General features: G+C 46.1%; 1 protein-coding gene across 5 annotated transcripts in view; it reads left to right on the top strand.

Moving 5' to 3' along the window:
• Nucleotides 1–507: 507 nt before the first annotated feature.
• Nucleotides 508–24,448, top strand: part of ITGB3 (integrin subunit beta 3) — a 64,529-nt gene continuing 40,588 nt past the window's right edge. For 4 of the 5 annotated variants that reach the window (XM_049114653.1, XM_025436522.3, XM_049114651.1 and 1 more), the window contains exons 1-2: nt 508–988; nt 16,857–16,942. In XM_049114653.1, coding sequence (XP_048970610.1) covers nt 517–988; nt 16,857–16,942 — 558 coding nt within the window. In that variant the 5' untranslated portion in view covers nt 508–516. Of the gene's footprint in view, nt 989–7,723; nt 7,794–16,856; nt 16,943–24,448 lie in introns of those variants that run through there. The other variant, XM_025436523.3, reaches the window with a different exon arrangement.

Raw genomic sequence — 24,448 nt, forward strand, 5'->3', positions numbered from 1 at the left:
CCAAGGGCAGCTTTAAAGCTGTTTAAAGCCCAGGAGCTGGAGAGACTTCCATGCGCCTTGATGCATCAGGTCTTGTTTTTAGGGTCATTTGCGCCACCCATCGCTTCAAGGGTATCAGCCCCAACCACTGGCGGTCTCCCGCTCACAGCGCTGGTTTTTGCCTCTTTGAGCCGCCTGAGGTTTCTGGTCTGGAGAAGACCCAGAGACCCAGAGGAAGGACGGGACGATCGGCGGACTGGGAAGGAGACCTCTGAGGAAGACAGGACAAAGCTGTAAAGCCAGTGACTTCGCGTTTGGAGGCAGTAGGTTGAAACTACTATCAACTACTAGGTGCGAGCATTTGCAGACAGAGGCCCTTTATGGACATCACCGCTTACACAAGCTTCAGAGGTCTCAAGAGGCTTTCCGGAAAACCAAACTATCCCAAGGGGGAAAAAAATCAGGAATAATAAAGGACTGAACCAGTGCTTGGCACCAGAGTAAGCATTCACACGGTTTGTCAAACAAACAAATCAAATGTGCATGAATCAGACTCAAGGTCCAGAGGGAAAGTGCCGAGAAGTGCAGGTGAAAGAGAAAGCCGTGCGGGTGTCTCGGGGAAGCGGGACTGGCTCAGGAGCCGGGCCGCAGGCTCCCCGCTTTCCTAAGCGCACCCCGGGGGACCCCGGGGGCAGGATGCGGGCGGATCCCGGCGGATCCCGGCGGATCCCGGCGGGCGGAGGCGAGGCGGGGAAGGGGCTGCGCTGGCCCACCGCCCCGTGCCCGGCGCAGGGTCGGGGAAGCGGCGGGGCAGGAAGCGCGAGTCGGGGCCCGCCCCGTGACGTCCCGCCCGCCGCGTCCCCTCCCCCTCCCGCTGCGGGAAAAGTGGCCGCGGGCGCCGCCGCTCGCTGTGGCGGGTCGGGCGCGGCGGCGGCGGGCGAGATGCGGGCGCGGCCGCTCTGGGCCGCGGTGCTGCTGCTGGGGGCGCTGGCGGGCACCGGCGTCGGAGGTGAGTGGGGCTCCCGCGCGGCGGGGACGCGGCTCCCCGCAGCTCCCGCGCCGCGCATCCTGCGGCCGAGGTGGCGGCCCGGGAGCCTGGCGTCGGGGGCGGCCCCGAGAGCGCGGGGCCAGGCCGGCGTCGCCGGGGCCCGCAGCCGGGGAGCTCCCCGCCCCGCGGTGCCGGCTGGAGGGCCGCCTCGGGCGGGTGCTCCCGGACCCCGGAGCCCTTGGCCGAGCCAGGCGCCTGCCCGGGCGTGGGGGCGCCGGTCCCGGGCTCGCGCCTCGCAGGTGGTCTGGGGCTTGCGGAGGCGGGCGGGCGCCGTGGGCACCGTGGGCACCGCCAGCCGCGGCTTCCCGGGCTGTCCCCGCGCGCGGCCGGGGGATGTGGCCGCAGCTGCTCGCGTGCGACCGTGGGCGCGCGCGGGGTGCCAGCTCCTCGACGTTACCAGCCCTTTGCATTGCACTTTCTCCCAAGTTTTTCTTTTCTTAGTCTTTTTCCTTGGTGGCTCCCCTGGGGAGCGGTTCGCAGGAGGGTGAGGGCTCTGACTCCGGCAGTGTCCCCCGGTGGCAGCGGTGCCCTTACATCTGAAAAACCTCCCGTGTGTGCGAGGAGCCACACGAAGGGTCCCAGGAACTGGCTTGGATCCCTGGCTTTGTCTCTCCTGCTGCTGCACACACTATGCCGAGGCAGTTGGCATTCAGCCTCCTTGGTGCCGGGGAGGGGCAGAGGAGATTACAGCCCCGGGATGCTGCCCCTGGTCCTTCCGGAGCCCCGGTGACCTTCCCAGAGAGAGCTCTGGCTCCCGTTCCTCGGGGGCGTTCCTCTGCAGAGGGTGCACAACTCTACCTATATACACTTTTAATGAAAAAGAGTAGTACTCATTGTAAGGCAATTTAAATCCTGCAGAAGGTATTAAAAAATTAAGATTTGCTGATAAATCCATATCAAAGGTAGCTATTAAGAAATACTTTGACGACTGCCTTCAAGATCTTGTGTGTATGTGTGTAAGAAATTATACAGGACAAGGCAACAATATCTTTTAAAAATCGCTTTATTCAGTATGACTGACATACAAAAAACTGTGTGTATTTAATGTATATGATTTGATGAATTTGGAGATACATATATACCCATGAAGCCATCACCACAATCTATGAATGATGTCTTGGTGGAGGAGTTACAGATAATATATGGGGGGCTAAGTTGTTTTTGCTGAAGCTTCCCATGTGATAGATGCTCAATCAGGTCAGCGATGTCTTCATCCTATAGTCAGCAGCTTGATGACACAGTACTGAAATACAAAGCTCCAGCATTGTGCCCTAAGGAGGTGTTAGAGACTCAGTTCAGATGCTATCTGATGTGGATGGGGCAGTGGAGCGGTCTCCTCCAAATGCCTGCTTCTGTGAACTCAAAACAATTGTTGCTTTCTTTTCACATCTACAGCTTTCTGAATGATTTGAGTCTAATCATTGTATTTTCTTATAGACTTAGAAGAAAGTAAAGTAACATAAGATAGAGCCTTGCATTATGGATTTCAATATTAGTGAGGATGAAGAATGTACTTGTTATTTTGGTGTATCTCTCCCCCACCTCTCACTTGTAGTATTTTTGCTGCTCTGGATACAGAGTTGTGATGATCCATATAGGGTTCCACTGCATTAAAAAAAAAAAAAAAAAAAGGATTCCACTGCATTGACATACCTTAGTTTGCAGTATCCTTTGGGAGATCTGTTCACAGATTCATCATTATGATTGGGATGATTCCAGCTGTCGTGATGGGTTATACTGAGCTAGCCCTGGATGAGAAGCAGGTTGGAATAGTATTTAAGAGCATGGGCTTTAGAGTTAGACCTCCAGAGTAAGAAAGCCCCCATAAGAGCGGTTTTGATTATATTTGGATCCTACTCAGGGTTGGGGGCTGGGTTGCAGATGTTGTCAGATTCCTGGGGGAGCAGGTGGTAGGATGAGAGTAGAAGAGGGTTGTTGGTACACAGAGTGTTGAAAGGACACAGAAAGAGCTGGGTGGTGGCACAGAGAGGCTGTCCCAGAATAGGAGAGTCTGGTATGGGTGGAAGAGAGGTTGTTTGAGAGTAGAGTTTTGGAATTTGTATACAAAGATGATCTTTTGGCTTCACCCAAGAGGTATTGGGTTTTGTGGCTTTCACATATATAAGCCTGTATTCTAACTTGATACCTAAGGGGTAACAAGTTTTATTTGCTGTCACCATCTAAACTGATTAGTTCTGAGCTGAAGTGCTAATTTCTTCTGAGTTTATATCCTGGAAACTCTGAATGAAGCCCTCTGCCTGGAGAGACATGGCAGGAAGGCTTGTTGGCTGGGGAAGGGGACAGTTATGGTTTAAGCCAGCCAGATGTGGGTTTAATTCTTGATTTTGTCTCTAATTGGTTGTGTGACCTTAGGCAAGTTACTTAATCTCTTGAAACCTCAGTTTCCTCATCTGTAAAGTATTCAATGATTGTGCTACTTAAATGAGATAAAGGCACAAAAAAGCATTCGATAAATGGCATTTATTTTTGCCATTATTCTTGGTATCTACATATAGTGGAGATGAGCTATTACTGCTTAGTGCATGAATGCAACTCAGGCTCCCAGAATGAGACTGATGGGGTCCCTTTTCCCACACCTATATGGCATTCCCCCATTGGTGTTTTGGTATATCTCAGCCACTCTGACCCAACAAGAACCCACAGAAGAGACCAAGGATGAAGAGGCTCATACATTTGCTTTATCCACTAGAAAATCTGAAGTTCTGTCTGAGGAAAGAGGAAAGTAAAAGACGTTCACAAGATTTCAGGTTCTATGAGGAGAAGAACATGTCTATTTTGTTCGGTGTGCTAGGCCCAGTGCCTTGCTACACTGACAGCCAATGGGAACGCTTTGAGAGGGCATCTAGAGGTGATGTGCCTCATTGTAAGAAACTCAATATTTGAATATCTGCATTCATTCACAGAGGATCCTCAAGGGTTTCATCTGAGCATTCTGGGGGAATTTTAGAATATAGCTGAGACCATGAATTCTTTGGGTATTTGGATCTCTGTGCTATGGTGCCTTAGACCTCTGTTTTCAGGGGACCCTCTATGGATTGTCTGCTTTTTTCTTCCTTTCCTGGGAGAAGACATACAGGGGAGAAGCATTCTCCTTTAACCTGCCTCTAAACTGTGCGTGGTAGAGGTCTCCTGGGGACAGCAGTATCAGATGGGGCCAGGAGGCAATAGTGAGGAGGGGGAGAATGCATATGACTCTGGAGTTTCCTAATAGAAACTCCCCACCCCACTCAGGATCTCTGGTTATCATCCCCTTCCAGCCCTACCAATCCTTCTTGCCTCTGTTGGCAGAAATAGCCAGGAAGCATGCCCACAGGAACCACAACTCATGAATCAGCAGACAGATAATTAACTGGGGGAGTGACAGAGCAGCTTCAGGGATAAACCACTTGGCCTGCCCCAGCTCCCTCTGCTGCCCACAGAGCTGGCCTGCTGCTTCACCCCATTGCCTTCCCTCCTTCCCTGAGCCCTGACCCTTCTGGAATGGAACGATCATTGTGCCTGAAGGAACTCAGGTCCTGAGTGGCAATGCAGATAGGAGCGGGAAAGTGACACTGCCTGTCTCCCTGTGTAGACTGAAGACATTTATTTAAATGTGAAACTAACAACAACAAAAAAATCTGCCTTTTTTCCCCATGTGCACAGTATCTCCAGGAACACTCTTTAAAATTAGGTTTATTGAGGCGTAATTAGCATGGAATGAAATCCATCCTTATTAGGTGTACAGTTTTTTGAATTTTGACACATTTAGTCAAGTAGCCATCACCACAATCAAGATACAGAATATTTCCATCATCTCAAAAGTTTCCCTTAAGCTCCTCTGCTGTCAGTATCCTATCCCCACCTTGAGTTCCCGGCAGCCTCTGATCTGTTTCCTGTCCCTACAATTCTACCTTTTGTGGAATGTCATATAAAAGAAGTCATAGGACATGTAGTCTTTTAAGTCTGGCTTCTTTCACATAGCATGACACATTTGAGATTCACCCCTGTTGTGTATGTATCTGGTAGCTAAGGCTACTCCATCTTCCTCAGGTGCTGAGACAGTTACCCTGAAAGCAGGTGGACTATGTCAGTTAAACCCAGATGCAACTTTCAATTTCTAAATTTTCTAATTGGATGAATGCATTTGGGCCATGTTATAAGCCATTAGACTTCCCAAATGCTAAGTAGTGATATCTTCAGGATATTGGGGAGGATTTTGCAGCAACCAGCACTTTTATTATTGGTCTGGAAAGCAGTGCATATTTTGTGGCCAAATACGGTATGTCACAATCCTTAGAGCCAGAAGCTGTTAAGTAAACCTGGGGCTATTCTATCTTTAAAAAAATTTGGTAGCATCTCTGAAAATACAAGTCTTCCTTCTGGTTTTCAGTCATGTTGCCACAAAAAGACTAGTCTCACTCTTGCCAGCATTTCTTAGTTCAGTTGGCAAAGACGTTCCAACATTCAAGGAGAGAATGAGGTGAACTTTTTTAAGACAGTCAAAAGCTGGAGAATAAAATGGCTAGTTCCCCCCCTTTTTTTCTGGTTACCCTTTAATTTTATTCTCCCATAATGTCCATTTTTTAAAATCAGATGGTGTGTTCAATTTAGATTTTCCTCCTTGTATATATATAATAATCGTCATGTGTGTCTGTATTCCTTTACCTAAACTTGTTATTGTTTTTGTTTTGTTTTTAACTTACAAAACCTACTTCCTTTCATGCAGAGAAAAAAACAGACCTCAGGTGTGAAAAGAGCTATGGGTCGGGAACTGAGAAATCTATTTTTGATTCCCACCTGTGCAGGCTTTTTCATCAGCTTGCTGGGTAACTTTGCACAAGCCATCTTCCCATTGGGCCTCAGGCACTAGGTGTCTCAGGGGCTGCAAAGTGGAAGGAGATGGAGGGGGAGTCTTTTTGGTTTGCACCTGCACATCCGTACCTTCAGGTGGAGAAGTTTTTCCTTTAACTAATTCATAACATGGAACTCCATGTAAAGATTTCTTTGGGGGTGGAGGGTGAGGAAAGGGAGGTCTTCAGCTAAAAACAGGCTCAAAAAACTTCTCAACCGAAGAATGCTCCAGAAATTTAGCAAAAGGCACATCCAGTAGCCACTTTAAAAGTCCCTGTAGCCAACCTTAATCTCTTTGCTAAATAGGATTCTTGGATAGAGAAACCTGGGCCAATGAGATCCACCCATGGTTCCAAACCCTTGTTTTAGTGACAGCACGAGATAAACTCCTCTAGGTTAAACCTCTGCTGCCTTTGCTGGGGGCGGCCAGGCTTGACCACCTCTTTGAGATGGAGGGTAACATGGTGTCTCCGTTCTGGAACTTCTATAGGTTGAGAACAGATTGTCTCTCTCCTGGGAGGTTCCTGAAGGGAGTGGGCCAATGTTTATTTTGGAGTTCCCACCGAACTGCAGATTGAAAGAGTATCTATAGGGTTTTGATGCCACAGGTGCTCCATGTTATAAGAAGCCAGGCATGCTCTGGGGAGTCTACAGTTATTTATGTATGTATGTATGTATGTATGTTAATTGATTTAAAGGTTTTATTTATTTATTTGAGAGACAGAGAGCACAAGCAGGAGGAGCTGCAGAGGAAAAGGGAGAAAGAGAAGCAGCCTCCCTGCTGAGCAGGGAACCTAATGCAGGACTCCATCCCAGCACCCTGGGGTTATGACCTGAGCCAAAGGCAGATGCTTAACTGGCTGAGCCAGCCAGGCACCCCTGGGGAGTCTGCACTTAGATGAATGCCAGTGTAAAAAGTGAGAGAGGACAGAGAACATTTAAAATCAGCTTTAATTTCCTTTTAGCTTATAAATGTAATTCAGCCTGTTGTATTAAAAAAAAAAAAAAAAGCCAAGCAGTGTAGAAACAGAATAATGCAGAAAGCGCCAAGTCCCTTGTAGTTTTGTCCTTAGAGATAACTGCTGTTAAGTTACTCGAGTTTTTTTTCCCTATGTATATGTCACCATAAACAGTTACTTATCCTTACTGTTATTTCTCAAGTAGGATCACCCACAATAGGATCAATGTCACTCAATAATATATCTTAAGCATATCTTTATGTGAGTTTATATCTTTCCGTTATTTATCGTAAGAATTCTAGCCAGCAGGCATACTGTCAAATGGATGTAGCAGAATTTTCTTTTTTTTTTTAAAACTTTTATTATTTTTTTTTAATTTTTATTTATTTATGATAGTCACACAGAGAGAGAGAGAGAGGCAGAGACACAGGCAGAGGGAGAAGCAGGCTCCATGCACCGGGAGCCCGACGTGGGATTCGATCCCGGGTCTCCAGGATCACGCCCTGGGCCAAAGGCAGGCGCCAAACCGCTGCGCCACCCAGGGATCCCGGATGTAGCAGAATTTTCTTAACTGGTTCCCTGTTGGCAGACGGTGGGATCATTCCCAATTATTTGCTACTACAGATAAAGCTGCGGGGGATGGCCTTGCTCATTGTTGGCACCTTTGTTCAAGTGTTTTTACAGGCTCAATTTCTTGAACTAAAGCTTCTAGGTCAAAGGAAGTGAATATTTTACACTTAAATTTTAATAGGTTTTGCCAAATTGTCTTCTGGAATGGTGGGAGCAGTTTGCCTTCCTACTAGGATGGGGACGACAAAGACTTGCAGCAGCACCGTTACCTGCTGTCCATACCCACCAGACATGAACTGGAGGAGGAGAAGTAGCAGAACTAGAGTGCTGGATGCCAAGGAGGTCACCAACAGGGCACTGCTGGGCTGAGCCTCAAACAGAGCTTGGTACGGGCTTGCTTTTTCTCTCTACTGAGTGAGTCAGATGGGAGGTGGGGCTAGTGCTGATAAAATTTTCCAGAGCTTGAGATGCATTTGCATCAAATCTCCACTAAGCTATTAGGAAGAAATGGACATTTGTGCATTGTGTGAGGGGTCTTGGCCTCTGCGATGCTGGACCTCCTAGAGCGTTAGTCACCGGTGATGGTTTCTGGCTGGAATATATACTTCCAGGGCTGGCAGCACTTCTAATCCAACACTACTTTACAGAGAAGCAAAAAGGAGAGGCCCTGAGAGTCAAAATGACTTGCCCAAGATCATACAGCTAGTTTTGGGGCGTTGGTAGAGTCTAGCCCAGGGAGCTCTTGTCTCCTGGCCTGTGATTTCTTCAGCATATCCTATTAGAGGCAGAAGGCGCAGTGAATCTGATCCTGAGGCGGGGCTGTGGTGGGGATGTAGATGGGCATTCCTAATGCAGGAAGGAGTTAGAGTGAAGGTACACAGGAAGGAATCTAACACATTTACTGAGCATGCACTGCAGGTAGATAAAATTATCTCATTTAATCTTAGTACTGCATGAAGTATGTCCATATTTGGGAGCATGGGGAAAAGGAAGCAATGATTTGGGGTCTCCCATACTTGGCTGATGTGGCTGCATTAGGCCTGTTAAATACTAGGGAGCAATTATGAGTCCTTGAATAAAGAATGAAAGAGTCATTGGACCTTAGAGCCCCAGGGAGATGAAAGGACCTGGCCAAGGTTACACAGCCAGCGGATGGCAAAAGTGCCTTTGGATCTGAAGTCTCTTGCCTATGGCTCTGCATGTCTTCCCCATCATGTCCACTGTTACACAATAATAATGTTCATTGTTTTACCACTGCTGCCCTATGATGTTGCTCAGGGACTGAATGTTAATTTTATATGACGACCATATGGAAGATAGGACTCTGAGGATGGGCTTTCTGCAGTGTTCTGCACATGGCTCCCTAATTAACCCGGTTGGAGATGCTAACCAGGCATGATCCTGCTTCACTTACAAGGGCAGGACCTACTGGCTGAAGAGTCAGTGAAAGGGTATGGCCAGTGGTCAAAACATCTGAGCTTTGTCCAAGGGGATCCACTTGTTAGGGGGCAAAATCCGTCCTGTCTTTCTGCCATGCCCCACATGCCATCCATCAGTAAGGCCCTGGAACATATCTAGGTCTGACCACACTGTTAACCCTGCTACTCTCCCAATCCAAATCCCTGCCATCTGTAGCCTGGATTATTGTAATAGCTTCCTAATTGGTCTCTTTCCATCTTGTTTCCCTAATGTCTGCCTTCCTTTGAGTGGCCAGGATGATATTTTCTATGCTCACCTCTGCTCAGACTCCTCTAGGGGCTTTCCATCACATAGAGAATGAAAGCCACATTCCCTACCGTGGTTATAGCTTCCTAGCATTCTGCTCCCTGACTGCTTCTCTTGCTGCTTCTCTGCCTCTTTCCTCCTCTCTCTCTCTTCCTGCTATTGCTTTAACAGACTGAGGTCCATCTAGCACTTGTCATGGATTCTTTCTAGAATGCTCAGCCCCTAGATTTTCCCAAGACACACTCCTTCATATCATTTTGGAATGTCAACTCAGAGAGGCCTTTCTTTTTCATTTTTTCCTCTTTTTTTAAAAAAAATTTTTTTAAAAATTTGAGTACAGGTGATACATGTCACATTAGTTTCATGTGTACTACATAGTGATTCAGCATCTCTATACATTATGCTACGTTTACAAGTGTATCCATGGCCTGTCACCATGCAGCGCTTTTACAATATCATCGACTATACTTCCTATGCTGTACCTTTTATTCCTATGACTTATTCATTGCATAACTGGAAGCCTGTATCTCCCACTCCCCTTCACGCATTTTGCCCATCCACTTACCCCCCTTCCCTCTGGCAAACATCAGTTTGTTCTCTGTATTTATAGGTCTCTTTCTGCTTTTTATTTGTTCATTAATTTGTTTTGTATTTTTAGAGCCCATATATGAGTGCAATCATATGGTATTTGTTTTTCTTAGCCTAACTTACTTCACTTAGCATAATACTCTCTGGGTCCGTCCATGTTGTCATAAAAAATGGCAAGATCTCGTCCTTCCTTATGGCTGTGCAATATTCCAGTGAGTGTGCGCGTGTGTATTACATCTTTATCCACTGATCTATTGATGGACGCTTAGGATGCTTCCATATCTTGGCTATTGTAAATAACACTGCAATAAGCATACAGGTGCATATATCTTTTTTGAATTAGTGTTTTTGTTTTGTTTGAGTAAATAGTAGTAGAATTATTGGGTCATATGGTGTTTCTATTTTTAATTTTTTTGGGAACCCTCTTACTGTTTTCCACAGTGGCTGCACCAATTAACATCAACACCAACACACAGGAGGGTTCCTTTTCCTCCACATCCTGCCCAATAACTATTATTCTTTGTCTTTTTAATTTTAGCCATTCTGAAAGGTGTGAGATGATATTTCATTGTGGTTTTGATTTGCATTTCCCTCATAATGAGGGAAATTGTGATGTTGAGTATCTTTTCCTGTGTCTGATGGCCATATGTATGTCTTCTTTGGAAAAATGTCTATTCAGGTCCAGAGAGGCCTTTTTTTTATTTTAAAGATTTTATTTATTTATTCATGAGAGAGAAAGAGAGAGAGAGAGAGAGAAAGAGGCAGAGACACAGGCAGAGAGAGAAGTGGGCTCCACGCAGGGAGCCCGACATGGAACTCAATCCCAGGTCTCAGCATAGGGCCCTGGGCTGAAGGTGGCGCTAAACCGCTGAGCCACCAGGGCTGCCCCCAGAGAGGCTTTTCTTGACTACTTTCTTTATAAGGGACTACTTCCTCTCATTGATGCTATTCTTCTATGGTTTCCTTTTTTTTTTTTTTTTTTTTTTTTTTTTTTTAATTTGAGAGAGAGAACAGATACAGAGGGAGAGGGAGATACAGACACCCTGCTGAGTAGAGATCCCAATGCAGGACTCAATCCCAGGACCCTGCAATCATAACCCCAGCCAAAGGCAGATGCTTAACTGACTGAGACACCCAGACCGCCCACTCTGTTTGTTTTTTTAAAAAAAACATTTGCCTGTGTTTGAAATTATATTTTGTTGTGTATGTTTTTGTTTCTATTTTCTCACTATAATTTAAGCTCCGTATGAGTAGGGGGCTTGTTTTGTTCAACAATGTCTTCAGTGCCTAGGAGAGTGCCAGGCACAGTAGGTGCTCAATGAATATTGGTTGAATAAATGAATGACGGAATGCCAACATCACTGATGTATGTTAGTAGAAAAGTATAAAGCCAAAGTACCCACTTTCCCATTATCTACAGATGGATTAACCATGGCAGTTTTCATTCCAGGATGGCTTTTTCTCTATTATGCAAAGTATTTCAGGGCAGTGTTCCTCAAAATGGTGTCATATATGCTATGGAAATGCAAGTCCATTTTGTATTAGCTTCCTAGGGCTGCAACCACTGTGTGGCTTACGGCAATGGTAATTTATTTTCTCTGAAGGCTAGAAATCTGAAGTCAAGGTGTCAGAAGGACCATGCTTTCTCTGAGGCTGTGGGTAGAATCTTCCTGTGCTACTTCCTATCTCCTAGTGGAGGTCTGGTACCCTGGCATTCTTTGCCTTCCAGTTGGGTTACTCTGATCTCTGCCTTTGTCATCACATGACATTTTCTCTGTGTCTGTTTTCACATGGTATTTTCCCCTTACAAGGACATCAGTCATATTGGGTTAGGGCCTCCCCTAATGACTTTATCTTGATCATATATGCAAAGACCTTTATTTCCAAATAAGGTGATAGTCATCAGTACTAAGGGTGAGGACTTTAGTGTATCTTTTTTGGGGGCACAGAATTCAATCCATAATGCATTTTAATATTGGTAGAGGCAAATTATACACAAATGTCTTCTGATGTTACATATCATGAACTTAAAACAACTTAAAAAAATCTTTGAAATTAGGATGCATTCTATATCCATGATCTTAGATATGGTGAAATGTGGTAGTTTGGATTGCTTGCCATTTTGAGTAATGCTTACTGGAGCTTTATACTTAGAGGTATGTATTAGCTTGGACACCACTTTTCCCGTCTGTTTCCCCTTCTTTAGATTACTGAGCTGTTCTACATGTGATGAAAGAACAAAAATAAAATAAATTTTCTCAGCAGCTTGCTCTGGAGAAACCAGTTGTGAATCCATATGGCAGTTAGCATGAGATGTTTTGTTCTTGGATGACTCACTCAGCCAGGTGACTGCAATGGAGGCTCAGGCATTGCCTGAGTCACCCAGTATCCCCATGGGCCTAACTGGGAAGTGACCAGCCAAAGGTCAGTGGCAGGGCTGGGGACCTAGGCCAGAACTCCTCTCTGGCAGATAGTAAGATAGTCCATAGCATATGCAGCATGGATCATCCTTTCTCCCCACTAAACACCTCTCCATTAACCCCACTTAACCCTCTCCTGAAGTTCCCCGGCCTGCTCCTGCAGTCTAACATCCTGTCTCATTGGACAGCATGTCCTCAAAATAGCTCTCATTGACGCATTATGACTTCCACTTGTTCCAACTCTCTTCCTTGTTCCCCTTTTTTTCTCCATTTTTTTCCCCATCCTTTGTCTCTCTTCTGGTTCTGTGAATTAGGCTGATGTGCCAAACCACAGCCTTTCCTTCTACTGCTTTCCAGGCAACTGTGTTGGCGGTCTTGTCTTTTTGAATTGGTCTCCTCTTCTTGGTCAGCCCTCCCAGATTGGATTTTTTTTTCTAAGATTTTATTTATTTTTCATGAGAGAGACAGAGAGAGGCAGAGACATAGGCAGAGGGAGAAGCAGGCTCCCTACTGGGAGCGCAATGTGGGACTCAATCCCAGGACCCTGGGATAATGACCTGAGCCAAAGGGAGACACTCCACCACTGAGCCCCCCAGGTGCCCCCAGATTGGATTTTTGAACACTAATATTCCTGACTCCATTTAGAAGTGAGATCTGACAACTGATCATTTTATTCTAGTCTAGCGCTTCCTGGCTTCACTGCCCCATTCAGGGCATGCTCAACTGTATGTATTATGTCCTGACAATGTAGTGAGTTCTGAGAAAAAAGAAAAAAGTAAAACATTCACCTGCCTTAAACAGCTTGGGACTCAGGATAAAAACAGGGAGGACAAAACCAATAGCATCTAGAGCAGCAGCTGCCTACAGTGAGTGAGCCCTTCCTGTATACTAGCCTGTGGTGCTCAGAGTTTGACAGGGATTGATTCATTGAATCCTTACAGCCACCCATGAGAACAAGGGACAATCCACCTTGTTTCCTGGCTTTAGCTAAACTGTCAGAGGAAATGGGTGTTGGGGGTTGCTAATTCTTTTCAATGATAAAGTTCTGAAGGGGATCGCCACTTCTCTAGCAGGGCTGAGTCTGGGCCTTTGAGACTGAGCAGGAACAGAGCCTTATAAATGACTGGAAAAGGAGGCCCAAACTCCTTCCACATGTTCAGGAGGGAGGGGTGGCCTCAGAGCCCCAGCTCATTGAATTGGCATGGCCCAGGCACAGAGACTTCTGATGAGTCAGTCACTTTTAGCCACTGCAATCCAGGGAACCTGCCCTTGGTGGCAGGTCTTGGTGGGGGGTATATTGTTGGGGGATCATTGGTTCTCACGAAATCAACCTGTGATTCACTGACAGAGGCGGTAAAGGGAACTGGCTGACATGACTCCCCAGGCATGACTTCCTAAGGAACAAATCCCAGCAGCTTGTCTCATCCTCTGGGGTCGGGGGCCGCCCATTCACTGGGAGGGGGCCTGCTGTTATTTATTTACCATCTGGCAAGGCTTTCTATTCTGGCTACAAGTCAAGGACTCATAGACAAATAAATGCTAATTTGAGAATGAATGGATGGAAAAATGGACAGGCTGGGAAAAAAGTTGGCAAAAATAATTTGATGTGCCCATACTTCCCATGATCCTCTCTTCTCACTCTTCCCCAAGGTTTCCTCATGCTTCTGCTCCCTCCCCACCCTAGTGAAAATCGAACTACCCCCTGGATGCCAATTCCCATGGAAACCTCAAGGAGAGAGGCAGAGACCTAAAATAGTTCAGGCTATGCTCCTCTCAGAGCTCTTCCAGTAAGGCAGTAAGAGGGGCTGTGCTCACATCTGGCTGGGAAAAGAGCCACTGTGAGCTGAGACGTGGCCAGGCAGCCCTTGCCGAGGGAGGCCTCTTGGTCGCATCGTGTGATCTGAACCATGAGGCCTTCTGAAGCCCAGAGCTCTGGGAAGACCAGCTACGTTTCTTCCATTATAGATAGACAGGGTGTGGCTGAAGGTTGCCCCAGCTCAGAGGTGGCCTTGGAACCTTAGGGCCAGGCCAGGAACCACTGCCATAATTCCTACTTCACAGACCTCGTGCTTGATGGGTAAGGGGCAGTCACATCAGAGGCTCGGGCCCAGGGATTATTCTTGGGCTGGTAGCAGCACCCCATTTACAGAACCGTGGAGTTGGGAAGGGCCTTTGAAGTTAGAGTCAAGCTCTGAGGAAGTCTGGGGCTTCCAGGATTCCACAGAAAATTCTCGTGTTTTTAGGAAAACAATGAAAATTTAAATTGTCAGAGGAACTGTTTCAACCAATTTGCATGTTCTATATCGGAATTCCTTGCATAATTTGGAGCTCAGTTGTTTAAAAAACAAAACAAAACAGATCTAGTCCAATACTTCTCTCCGTTTGCTCCAGTATACATTTATGGAGCATTTGCTTTGAGCAAGGCCTGGGGCTGGGCTGGGCAGGGCAGACCTTGAGGGGCTTAAAATCTATTGGATGGCAGTGTTGTTAAGACAGATGAGTAATTGTAATATGTTAAGGATAGTCTGTGAAGAAACAGGCTGAGAGGAGTTAAATGACTGCCTAAGGCCACCTTAGTAGTGGTGACTCAGATCTGCGGTCTATACCCTTCTGATGGATCTCTCTGCCCTCCAGTGAGACCCTAGAGGAGATGGATATCGTTAAAATGTAATGTTTAAAGAGTTTAAAGTATGTTTACCATACAAACATAACATGAATATGTGTCAAAAATTTTATTCAACTAAATTAATGAGGGAAGCAGTAAGTTATTAAGATTAGTTTCCAAGAAAATTCAGGGAAGGGAGGGGCGCCTGGCTGGTTCAGTCAGTAGAGTGTGTGACTCTTGATTTTGGGGTTTGAAGTTCAAACTCCACATTGGGTGGAGAGATTATTTTTAAAAATCTTTAGAAAACTCAGGGAAGGGAAATTTATAGTTGGTCAGTCAGAGGAATGTTTAAATCAATTATCTGACAGTTTCGAAATTAGTTAATGTTCTACAAGGCAATAAACCCTAACCTTCAGAGGGTTACCTTTGATACCAGACAGATTATTTGCAGTGCTGTTGGAGAAGAATCATATATACTGTTCTCATCAAGAATTATTTCCGTTGTAACTGGTTTTCTACAAGTTAACCTCTATCCTTATGGAGTTTTAAAATATCCTAATCACTAGAAGTCAAACAAAGGTATATTCCCCAAGAAAATCAGGTAATCCCTAGGTATGGTGGGTCTACTTGTCAACACCCTGCATTGAAAGGACATCCAGTATTTCCTTGCCTATTTCCAAATCTCGGATAATTTTTTTTGACAATACTGTGTTGTGTGTGTGTGTGTGTGTGTGTGTGTGTGTGCGCACATTTTCTGGGTATGTTTTGTCTGGATGTTGGAAGGGAGTTTAGTCACACTATAATAAAATGGACTGAGACATTCAGCTTGATGAGAGGTTTTAGGGGCACTGGAAAAACACCCCACCGATCAGGTTGATTTCCCTAAAAATGGCTTTGCTGGTCTTCCCAGATGCGGGCAAGGGACCACTTTAGAAAATTGGATGGAGGACCTGGGTCACAGAGGGGAATGTATCTTCCTCAGGCTGAGAGACCTTTATATTTGAAAAGACCCTCCTGGGGGCATTGCGGAAAGCAGAGGTTTACCTGGCTAAGCCCAAGAAGGCTGAGCTAGGGGAAGCAGGGAGGGGGAGAACTTCTAAGTAAACGCCTGAAGTTTGCTTCTTGGCTAGGCTTCCCTGGTTTATTTTGGTCCTTCTGCTTGTCTCTGCTTTTCCCTCTAGCTTTTTCTCTGTCTTTTGACAGTGTGAAGACTGTTCACATTTGAATGACATTTTGTAGGGCACCACATGCTTCTCTTTTACCTCACTGAATACTTTGCACAAATCCTGTGAGATAGATATTACCATTTCATAAAGGTTAGCTGAGTTGCTCAAAGTCATGACATGGCTAGTAAAAAAGAGCACTCAGGATTCAAATATCTTCCAGGACTTCCAACTCTGATCCATGTTACACCCTCCAGTTTATCTCACTAAGCCTTTTCTGACATTTCTGGAGCTTTCCCTGGACCAGTCTACACCTTGACCCAAAGATATACGTATTGGGATGCTTGAGAAGGTTTTGGAAGCTTTGCTTTGTCCTGGCAGGCCAGTGGAACGTTCCCATGGCCATCCGCACTCCCGCCCCCCACCATACATAGGCTATGTGTTAATGTTAGCGCATCAGGGCTTTGGATTCCAGAGTAGGGGCTGTGAATCGATCACTAGAATAATTGGAGAGAGGGCACATTACATTGCCCTGGGCCTCAGATTTAGCTATGCACCATGTAGGTGTCAAACCAGGTATTAATTAAAGCCTCTCCATCAGTTATGATCTGATAGTTTGGCCCAGGTTTCAGTCTTGATCCAGCACTTGTCATCACTGGGGCCTCATCAATGCGGGTGGTGATGCATTTCCTCCGACCTTTCTCTCTTTTTTTTTTTTTTTTAAATTTTATTTATTTATTCATGAGAGACACACAGAGAGAGCGACCTTTCTCATTCTTTCCTCCTTACTGCACAGCCTGTGGTTGGTGAATGTCTATGGTATGGTCAGACCTGCTGTGTGCATCTGAGAGCTATAAATCTGGGTGACTGGGGAAGTTGGAAAGGTTGTAGGAGGTCAGCTACACTGTCAGGCCAGGTTGGGTGCTAATGCCTTTGTCTCTGTTGCAGTGTCCAACATCTGTACCACACGAGGTGTCCACTCCTGCCAGCAATGTCTAGCTGTGAGTCCTGTGTGTGCCTGGTGCTCAGATGAGGTAAGGAGAAGACATGTGACCGTAGTTCTTCCCCAGGCTTGGCTGCTTTCATGCAGGAATGGATCCAGAGGGGCATCTCCTCCCTGCTAAATACACAAGCCCCTTGTCCCTCCAGAGCAAAGCCAGGGTGAAGCCTTCCTATTGATGGAAGTCGAAGTGAGCTGTCATGGGGTTGTTGCCTGGAGTGCCACCCGTATTGGGCTGTGTGACACTTACTTAGTGTGAACCAGTTTGGTTAGATCCCTGGTCTCACTGTAGCCATTGTCCCTCTTTACCACACTTTGCTTGCTTTTTGTTGAGGGTAGAGCACCCCCAGGGTGTCAGGTATCAGAGAGGCAGAAGAAGGTTGTTGGTATAGAAGGGATGCTGGCTTACAAACATCTCAGAGTTTTAAAAAGGCAAATGAAAGAGAAATCTTGCACTTCCATGGGGGATGGGTGCTGTTCTGTCAGAGGATCTTTTCTCTTGTGAAGTCCAGACCCCCAAAGCCTTTACCTTTTCCTCTCTCTTTCTCTTATTTTCTTCCTTCCTTCCCTCCCTTAGGTGTCAATGAGACAAGGTGCTGGGCCAATTTGGTGAGGATAGGAGGGTGACAGGAAAGGTTTAGCTGTGTCTAGGCAGAGGGTTTGTTGTGTCTGGGGCCCTAGGGAATGAGTGTGTCTGAGGGAATTGCTGTGTTTGTGGCTGGGACAGGAATTTGGAGCTATGAGGGCTGGGGGTGGTGAGTGTAGCTGGAGTGATTCCAGTGATTACAGAGTCTGAGGCTGAGTCATTGGTCTGCCCTCCTCCCCCAGGTGGTTACCTGAACTTCCAGCCACCTGAGGCCACCTCTCTGTCATAAAAGCATGTCTCTGCCCTCTGCAGTTTTATGACTGCTCAACTACTCAACTGCTTGAATCAGGCCTCCTCATTCTCTTTGCTTCTCTTCCCAATCTGCTGAGTTTCCTAAAAAGGCAACCTTCCTGGTTGGCTGGTGGGGTGTGAGGAGGGGGGGAGGGAGTGGGAGCTGGGAGGCTGTGTTTACCCCTAGACAGGAGGATTGCCAGAGCTGCAGAGGCCAGCCCAACACACTGCTTTGCCTCTGTACAGTTCAGCACGGGAACTCCTTCCAGAGGCAGCTGCCCAACATCTGGGCCACATTGACTTCATTTAGCAAATGAAACATTCCCTGGGGCTGGGAGTGAGGGGTGGGGAGGGGGTGGGTGAATCCATCCCTTCCACCCCCACAGGTTCTCCACCCCTCTGGGCTGAGCTGGCCACTCAAGTGTGATGTGGCCTCCTCCCTTCTCATTTGCCGTATCTTCCTTCCCTTGGTTGCCATCATAATATTATTAAGCTGCTTTTGTAAGGAAGTTGGAATTCTGCAACTACATCCTGGAAGAAGGGAGAGCTTCTTGGATTCAATGGCCTGAAGCTGGCTAGAGCAGATGGGTTAGCCAGGGGAGAAGCCCTAGTGCCACTCAGAGGATGCTCCCCATTCCTTTTCTCTCCTTTTCCACCCAAAGTGAACAGAAAGTGCAGGCAAATGTGACTAAGAGGAGTCTGGGGAAAAAGAAAACTTATACTTGGAGTGTCTGTCCCCCCTTTTGATCTGCGTAGGGACAAGCCCTGTAGCTGAGGTATGCTGAGGCCTAACCAGACAGAGCCCATAGGTCATGTGACCAGATTTTGGAGAGTCAAGTGCAGAATATTTGTAGATGACTATAGTGAATGGTGTCCCCTGGGGCAGACCAGGGGAGGACATGGGGAGAAGGTGCAGGGTAGGATCAAAGCATAAGTTAGGGATGGTGGTAGTGGTGGGGGAGTCAGAGAGGAAATGAGTGCATCATGAACCAAAAAATACTGATGAGTGGAAGTAGAAGGTCCAATAATATATTCTCTGGAAGAATGGAATATAAACAGGAAAGTGGGTGAAGCCAAGCGTTTAGTGAATGACTACAACTATCTCTGGGAAAGGAGGAGGAGGGGAAGAGAGATAGCAGAGGAGCCCAGTGTGAGGCAAAGTGTGTCAGCCAGCCTCCTCCAGGGAGGAGTGGGAGATGGGAATCCCAGGCTCTAACCTGAACTTGACTGCTGGTGTTTTTTTTTTTTTTTTCCCTGAGGATTTCCCCTGCACAGGCCAAGTTTAACCACTGAAAGTGTCTTGGCTATTGACTTACAAAACCAGAAGTGAACCCTCCGGGCCATTTTGTATGTGACTTGTTGAATAATTGACCCTAGAGGGCCCTCTACTTCTGCCTCCCTTACCTTGGCAGTTGCAGGCAGGGTTGGCAGTGCCTGGAAAAACAACTGGTTGGGCTCAGCTTTCCCGTGGTCCTAGAGGACAGCAGCTCTGGGTGTGTATAGCAAGTGCTTGGCTGGGTCATAGGAAAACATAGCCAAAGTGGATGAGTGCAGAGTTTGGGGCCATCTGCATAGGGTGTGTTCTTGGGGGTGTTGCATACTGATATGGGTGGGAGTGGTGTGCTGCCTCTTGGCTGTGAATATCACCAAGAGGCCAAGATCACACAGAGATTCAACTCATGGTCTCAGCTTCACTGGTGCCATGTTGGAATCTAGAACCTTTCAAACTTGCTTGGTTGTAGGAGTCACTTGGGATTGTTTGTTCAATATAAAGGTTCCCAGGTCAGATCATGGACCTTTTGCATTGGAATGGGTTGTTACGATAGCAGGTTTGGCAAACCTTACTGATCAAAGGGGCTGATCTGGGATCATGGTAGGCAGAGGTGGAGTTAAGGCAGCCAGATAAAATATAGGATGTCCGGTTAAATTTGAATTAAACAACAAATAGTTTTTAATATAAGTATGTCTCAAATATTTGCTAAATTTGGCAATTCTAAGATGGAGGGAAATACTAGGAATTCTTACATAGTCCTGAGTACACATCAGAAGGTGGACCAGCTCACACTCAGCCTGACAGCCAAGGATGAATAAAGAAGAATGAGTTTGGGTCTAGCCAAATAGACTCTAGTAGGAGTACATATTTTCTTCTCTGCATCTGTAGGGAACACGTATGGGGCCATTATTTAATTCCTTTTTAGTCACAGCATAATTTTGTTCTTACTTGTCTGCAGCTTGTCTTTCTAATTTTTTTCAACATCCAGAGTTTAAATATTCATCTTGAGAGTTTTGCTCAACTTGTTGTAAAAATAAAAGTATAATATTAAAAGTGCTCCCCCCAAACAGTGGGGTATGGATACCAACAGCTAGCTATAAATCAAAGTGCTTTTCTTTTCCTCTGCTTCTCTATATGCTCAAGTGATTTCTTGTTCTCACTGAAACAATCAAGAAAACAACGTTAATTTATTTCAGTTGGAGGCATTTGGTAGTTCTCTGGGAGAAAAAATAAGTAGCAGGGCCTATTGTCCCTTGTCTTCCAAGAAAAGAGTATACAATAATAGTAGTAATTTTAATGGTAATAGTAGAAAAAGCCACCTTCTATCTGTATTTATCAGATAAATGCAATGATATGATATATGCCATCATATCATATGACATCATATCATATCATATCAAAAGGATTTGAATATGTTTGACTTATATTGAGATTTTTCATATTTTGAAAGCATTTCATGTTCAGTCTTATTTGATCCCCTGCCAAAGTCTGTGAGATAGGTAGGTAGGATAATGACAGTTTTTCATGCTTTATTTTCCCAATTTCCAAAATGGGATGAATGGAGAATGGGATTAATAGTGTGCATCATCCTCCCAGGAGAGGGAGAGGGTTCAGCTCACGCCACGCGTGGGCTGGAACCTCCCACCTCTGTGCTCAGGATCCTCCCCTGGGTCTTGGTTATTTCTGCCCTTTTGTGTCACATCCGGTTTCACTGGGAACTAGAACTTTAACATTCCTCCTCCCTCCTTCCAGTTATTTCTCTGAGTAACCTAGAGACATTCCTCTACTTTCCCAGTCTGGGTTAGTAAGAAAGGGAATGTTGCCCAAGTGTGTTGAGGTCACCACTTTTGTATCCTTCTGGGACAGGAGGCTCTCAGGGAGAGCATGGTGAAGAGCAGGCCTGTTGTCTTCCTGACCTCTGATGTCAGCGACCACAGAGGGAGGGAGGGAAACAGTTTTTGTTTCTCAGTGTTTATATTTCTAAGGAAATTCATAACAAACCATAAGGACAGTCAGCAGGGCTTAGCACTTCAGACCTTCTTGTAATAAGCACTGTTGCGTTGGAAAAAACAGGGAGTCAGAAAACCCCCTCAAGAACATTCTCTCCCTTCTTGGATGCAGCTTAAAGATACACAGTGGCCTCCATACTGCTCTCATTTCATTTCCCAGTCTCCCCTTCCCCCAGTCCTTCGGCATCTGCGTGAGTCCTGGAAAGGATCAGCTCCTCCTTGCATCTGGGTCTATCCAGTCATCGCCTTTTTGGGAAGATTTTCTCTGTGGGGTTTTGTGGGCAGCTGGAATCAGAGATAAGGTGGGAGTGCTCTGAACAGGAGACTGCTTCCTCAGGGAGAAGAATTGGGAGAGCCTGCAGGGGCAGCAAGAAGAGTTTGGGCACTAGAACTCCAAATGCTCCCAAGTTCTCCCCTCTGCCATCCTGTCCTATGCCAGGCTGGGAGCAGGGAGGGCATTTTTGACTCTTTCGGAGACTTGGAGGATCCATGATGCCTCTGCTGGAATCTTTGGAACCAAGAAGTTTAAGGTTTAGGCACTGTTTCCCATTCCCATTTATCCAAATCACACTTGTGAGGCTGAGTGGGAAAGAAGGAAGCTGCTGGCTTCCAATTTTTTTTCTACTTCATGCCTGGGCCAAGGTAGTCTTCATGCTGTTTATCTTAGTCTATTCAGGCTGCTATAACAAAAATACCATAGCCCTGGTGGCTTGAGAACAAACATATTTTGTACAGTTCTGGAGGCTGAGAAGTCCAAGATGAAGGTTTCAGCAAATTTTGTGTTGTAGTGGCTGTCTTTTTGCTGTGACACAACAGAAGGGGCCAGGGGACTCTCTGAGACCTCTTTTTTAAGGGCACAAATCCCATCATGAGGGCTCTACCTCAAGACCTAATCACCTCCCAATGCCCTACCTCTTAATACTTTGGGGGTTAGGGTTTAACATATGAATCCTGGGGGGATACAGACATTCAGTCTACATCCCTGCTGATGTTCACACTCCCATCCACCTGGGGAAGCCTTTCAGCCTATCAGACAAGCCTGGGCATGAGAGGGAGAGAGACTTTAAGCATCAGGAGGGGCTTTAGGCTATGGAGTTCTGATTTGTTGAGTATGGATGGTTACTTGTGGCCAAATTCCTCCCCTTGAAATAAGGCTACCAGCCACCTGCAGGGGCCAAGGAGGCAGAATGTTACCTCTCCTTCCCACACCTTCCACATCCCCTTCATACTTTCTGTTCCCTACTAGGGCATTCTCAGGTGTGGTCTTTCTGGGACCATTGCTTGCATACTTCTACTTCTCTGCCTCGATTCTCACTCTATATGGCATTGAACACAAACTCTCCTTTTATGAGGATCATGTCAGTCAGACAATCTAGGAAGCACCTCACTTCTGCCGTTCTTAGCTCTGGAACTTTGGGCAGGTGGCTGACTTCTCCAAGCCTTAGATTTCTTTCTTGGAAGATTGGCTTCCTCATTTGTGAATTCCTCAAGCCCCAGGTTTATCACTTGTGAAATAATAATAATAATAATAATAATTATTATTATTATTATTCCAGCCTGAGAGAGCTGTACACAGGAGGGTTCCACATGCGGAGGAATCCACATTAAGTGCGTATTGCCATGCCTGACATGTGTTGAGTTCTCAATATGTTAATGCCAGTTTTCTGGGATAATGGTATGGGTTGTTTGGCTGACTTCTGGAGACAGTTGTGAGAAGGAATAGGTAGTGATAGAGGTGAGGATTGAGGGCCCAAAGTTCTAAATATTGTGATACAGGCCCAGGGAAGAGTTTTCCAGCTTTCTAGCCGGTCCTCCCCACCCCAGACTTGCAAGGAAGGAGCCCTCATAGACTGACACTCACACAGTGCTGGCTAACTGTGTTAGCTGGGCACAGAGCAGGAAGGGACCGAAATTGCCATGTCACCTACCCCCTTATCCAGCAGGTGAGAACACCAGGGCTCAGAGGGGTGCAATGAGTAGTCTGAGGGCACAGGGCCAGCTAGTGGTAGAGCCAGGATTGAACCTGATTCCTGATTTCTTTCCGTTGCAGCACACCCTCCACTCAGTACTCAGGTATAGACACACAGCGATTCAGAGAGCCAAGGGATACACACCAGGGTGTTTGGAAGGGTACTCAGTTTACCTTTTGTCCAGGGTGAGAGAGGAAGTTTAAAGTGAAGTGATAGGATAGGCTCTCGTCAGTGGCTGGCATCATGGGATCTGCCCAAGCTTGTGGAGTTTATTCATAACTCACTTATCCAGGAGCTATTTATAGAGCATCTCATAACAACAGCTAATATTTATTGAGCACTTATTCCATGGCAGGCACTATACTGTGGATTTTATATGCATTGTCTTGGGGTGCCTGGGTGGCCCAGTCAGGTGAACGGCCAATTCTTGATTTTGGCTCAGGTCATGATCTCAGGATCATGGGATCGAGACCTGCATTAGGCTCTGTGCTGAGCTTAGAGTCTGCTTGAGATTCTCTCTCTTGCCATCTCCTTCTGCCCCTTCTCCCTCCCCCCCTCTCTCTCTTTCAAATAATAAATAAATCTTTATAAGCATTGTCTTATTTAGTCCTGCATAACATCCCTGTAAGTGTGGTCTTTTATTATCTTCTTGTTATAGCTGGAGAAGCGAGGCATGGAGAGCTTCGGTGACTTACCCAAGGAACCAGCTAGCAAGAGACAATGCTGAGATGTAGTCTCTGTCAGTCTACTCCAGTCTTAGCCCCAGCTCTGCTGCCTCCCCATCCTTGTTCCCCCTACGACCTTTGTGGTGACTCCTGGGTTGGGTGCTGGGAAAAGAGGGAATAGCCCCTGCCCTCTGGGATCTCACACCCTAGCCAGTGTCTTGACATAGTGGCTTCCAAACTGTTTGACCCTGACCTAGAGAAAGAAATGCATTGCATATTGTCATTTATTTTATCCAACTCCCCATATATAAACATTTCATAAAACAGTATTTAGTTTTACTATGTATGTATATATGTTGATACTTTCTATTCTATTCAGTTGAATTTTATTGAATAAATTGGAGGCTGAGTCCCCTACATTGATTTTTGGGATCCAGGTGTGGGTCACATTTCAGTTTGAAAACTGCTGGCCTTTTTTTTTTTAAGATTTTATTTTTATTTATTCATGAGAGACACAGAGAGAGGGGCAGAGCCATAGGCAGAAGGAGAAGCAGGCTCCTTGCAGGGAGCCTGATGCAGGACTCGATCCCAGGATCCTGGGATCATGACCTGAACTGAAGGCAGAGGCTCAACCACTGAGCCACCCAGGTGTCCCTGAAAACCACTGGTCTAACAGGCATTTTACAATTCTAGCCCTCTTCCTAGCTACCAATCTGTGAATAGGTACTCACCTAACCTTTCTGGTA

The sequence above is a fragment of the Canis lupus genome, chromosome 9 (assembly GCF_003254725.2).
Source record: "Canis lupus dingo isolate Sandy chromosome 9, ASM325472v2, whole genome shotgun sequence".
Classification (NCBI taxonomy): Eukaryota; Metazoa; Chordata; class Mammalia; order Carnivora; family Canidae; genus Canis; species Canis lupus.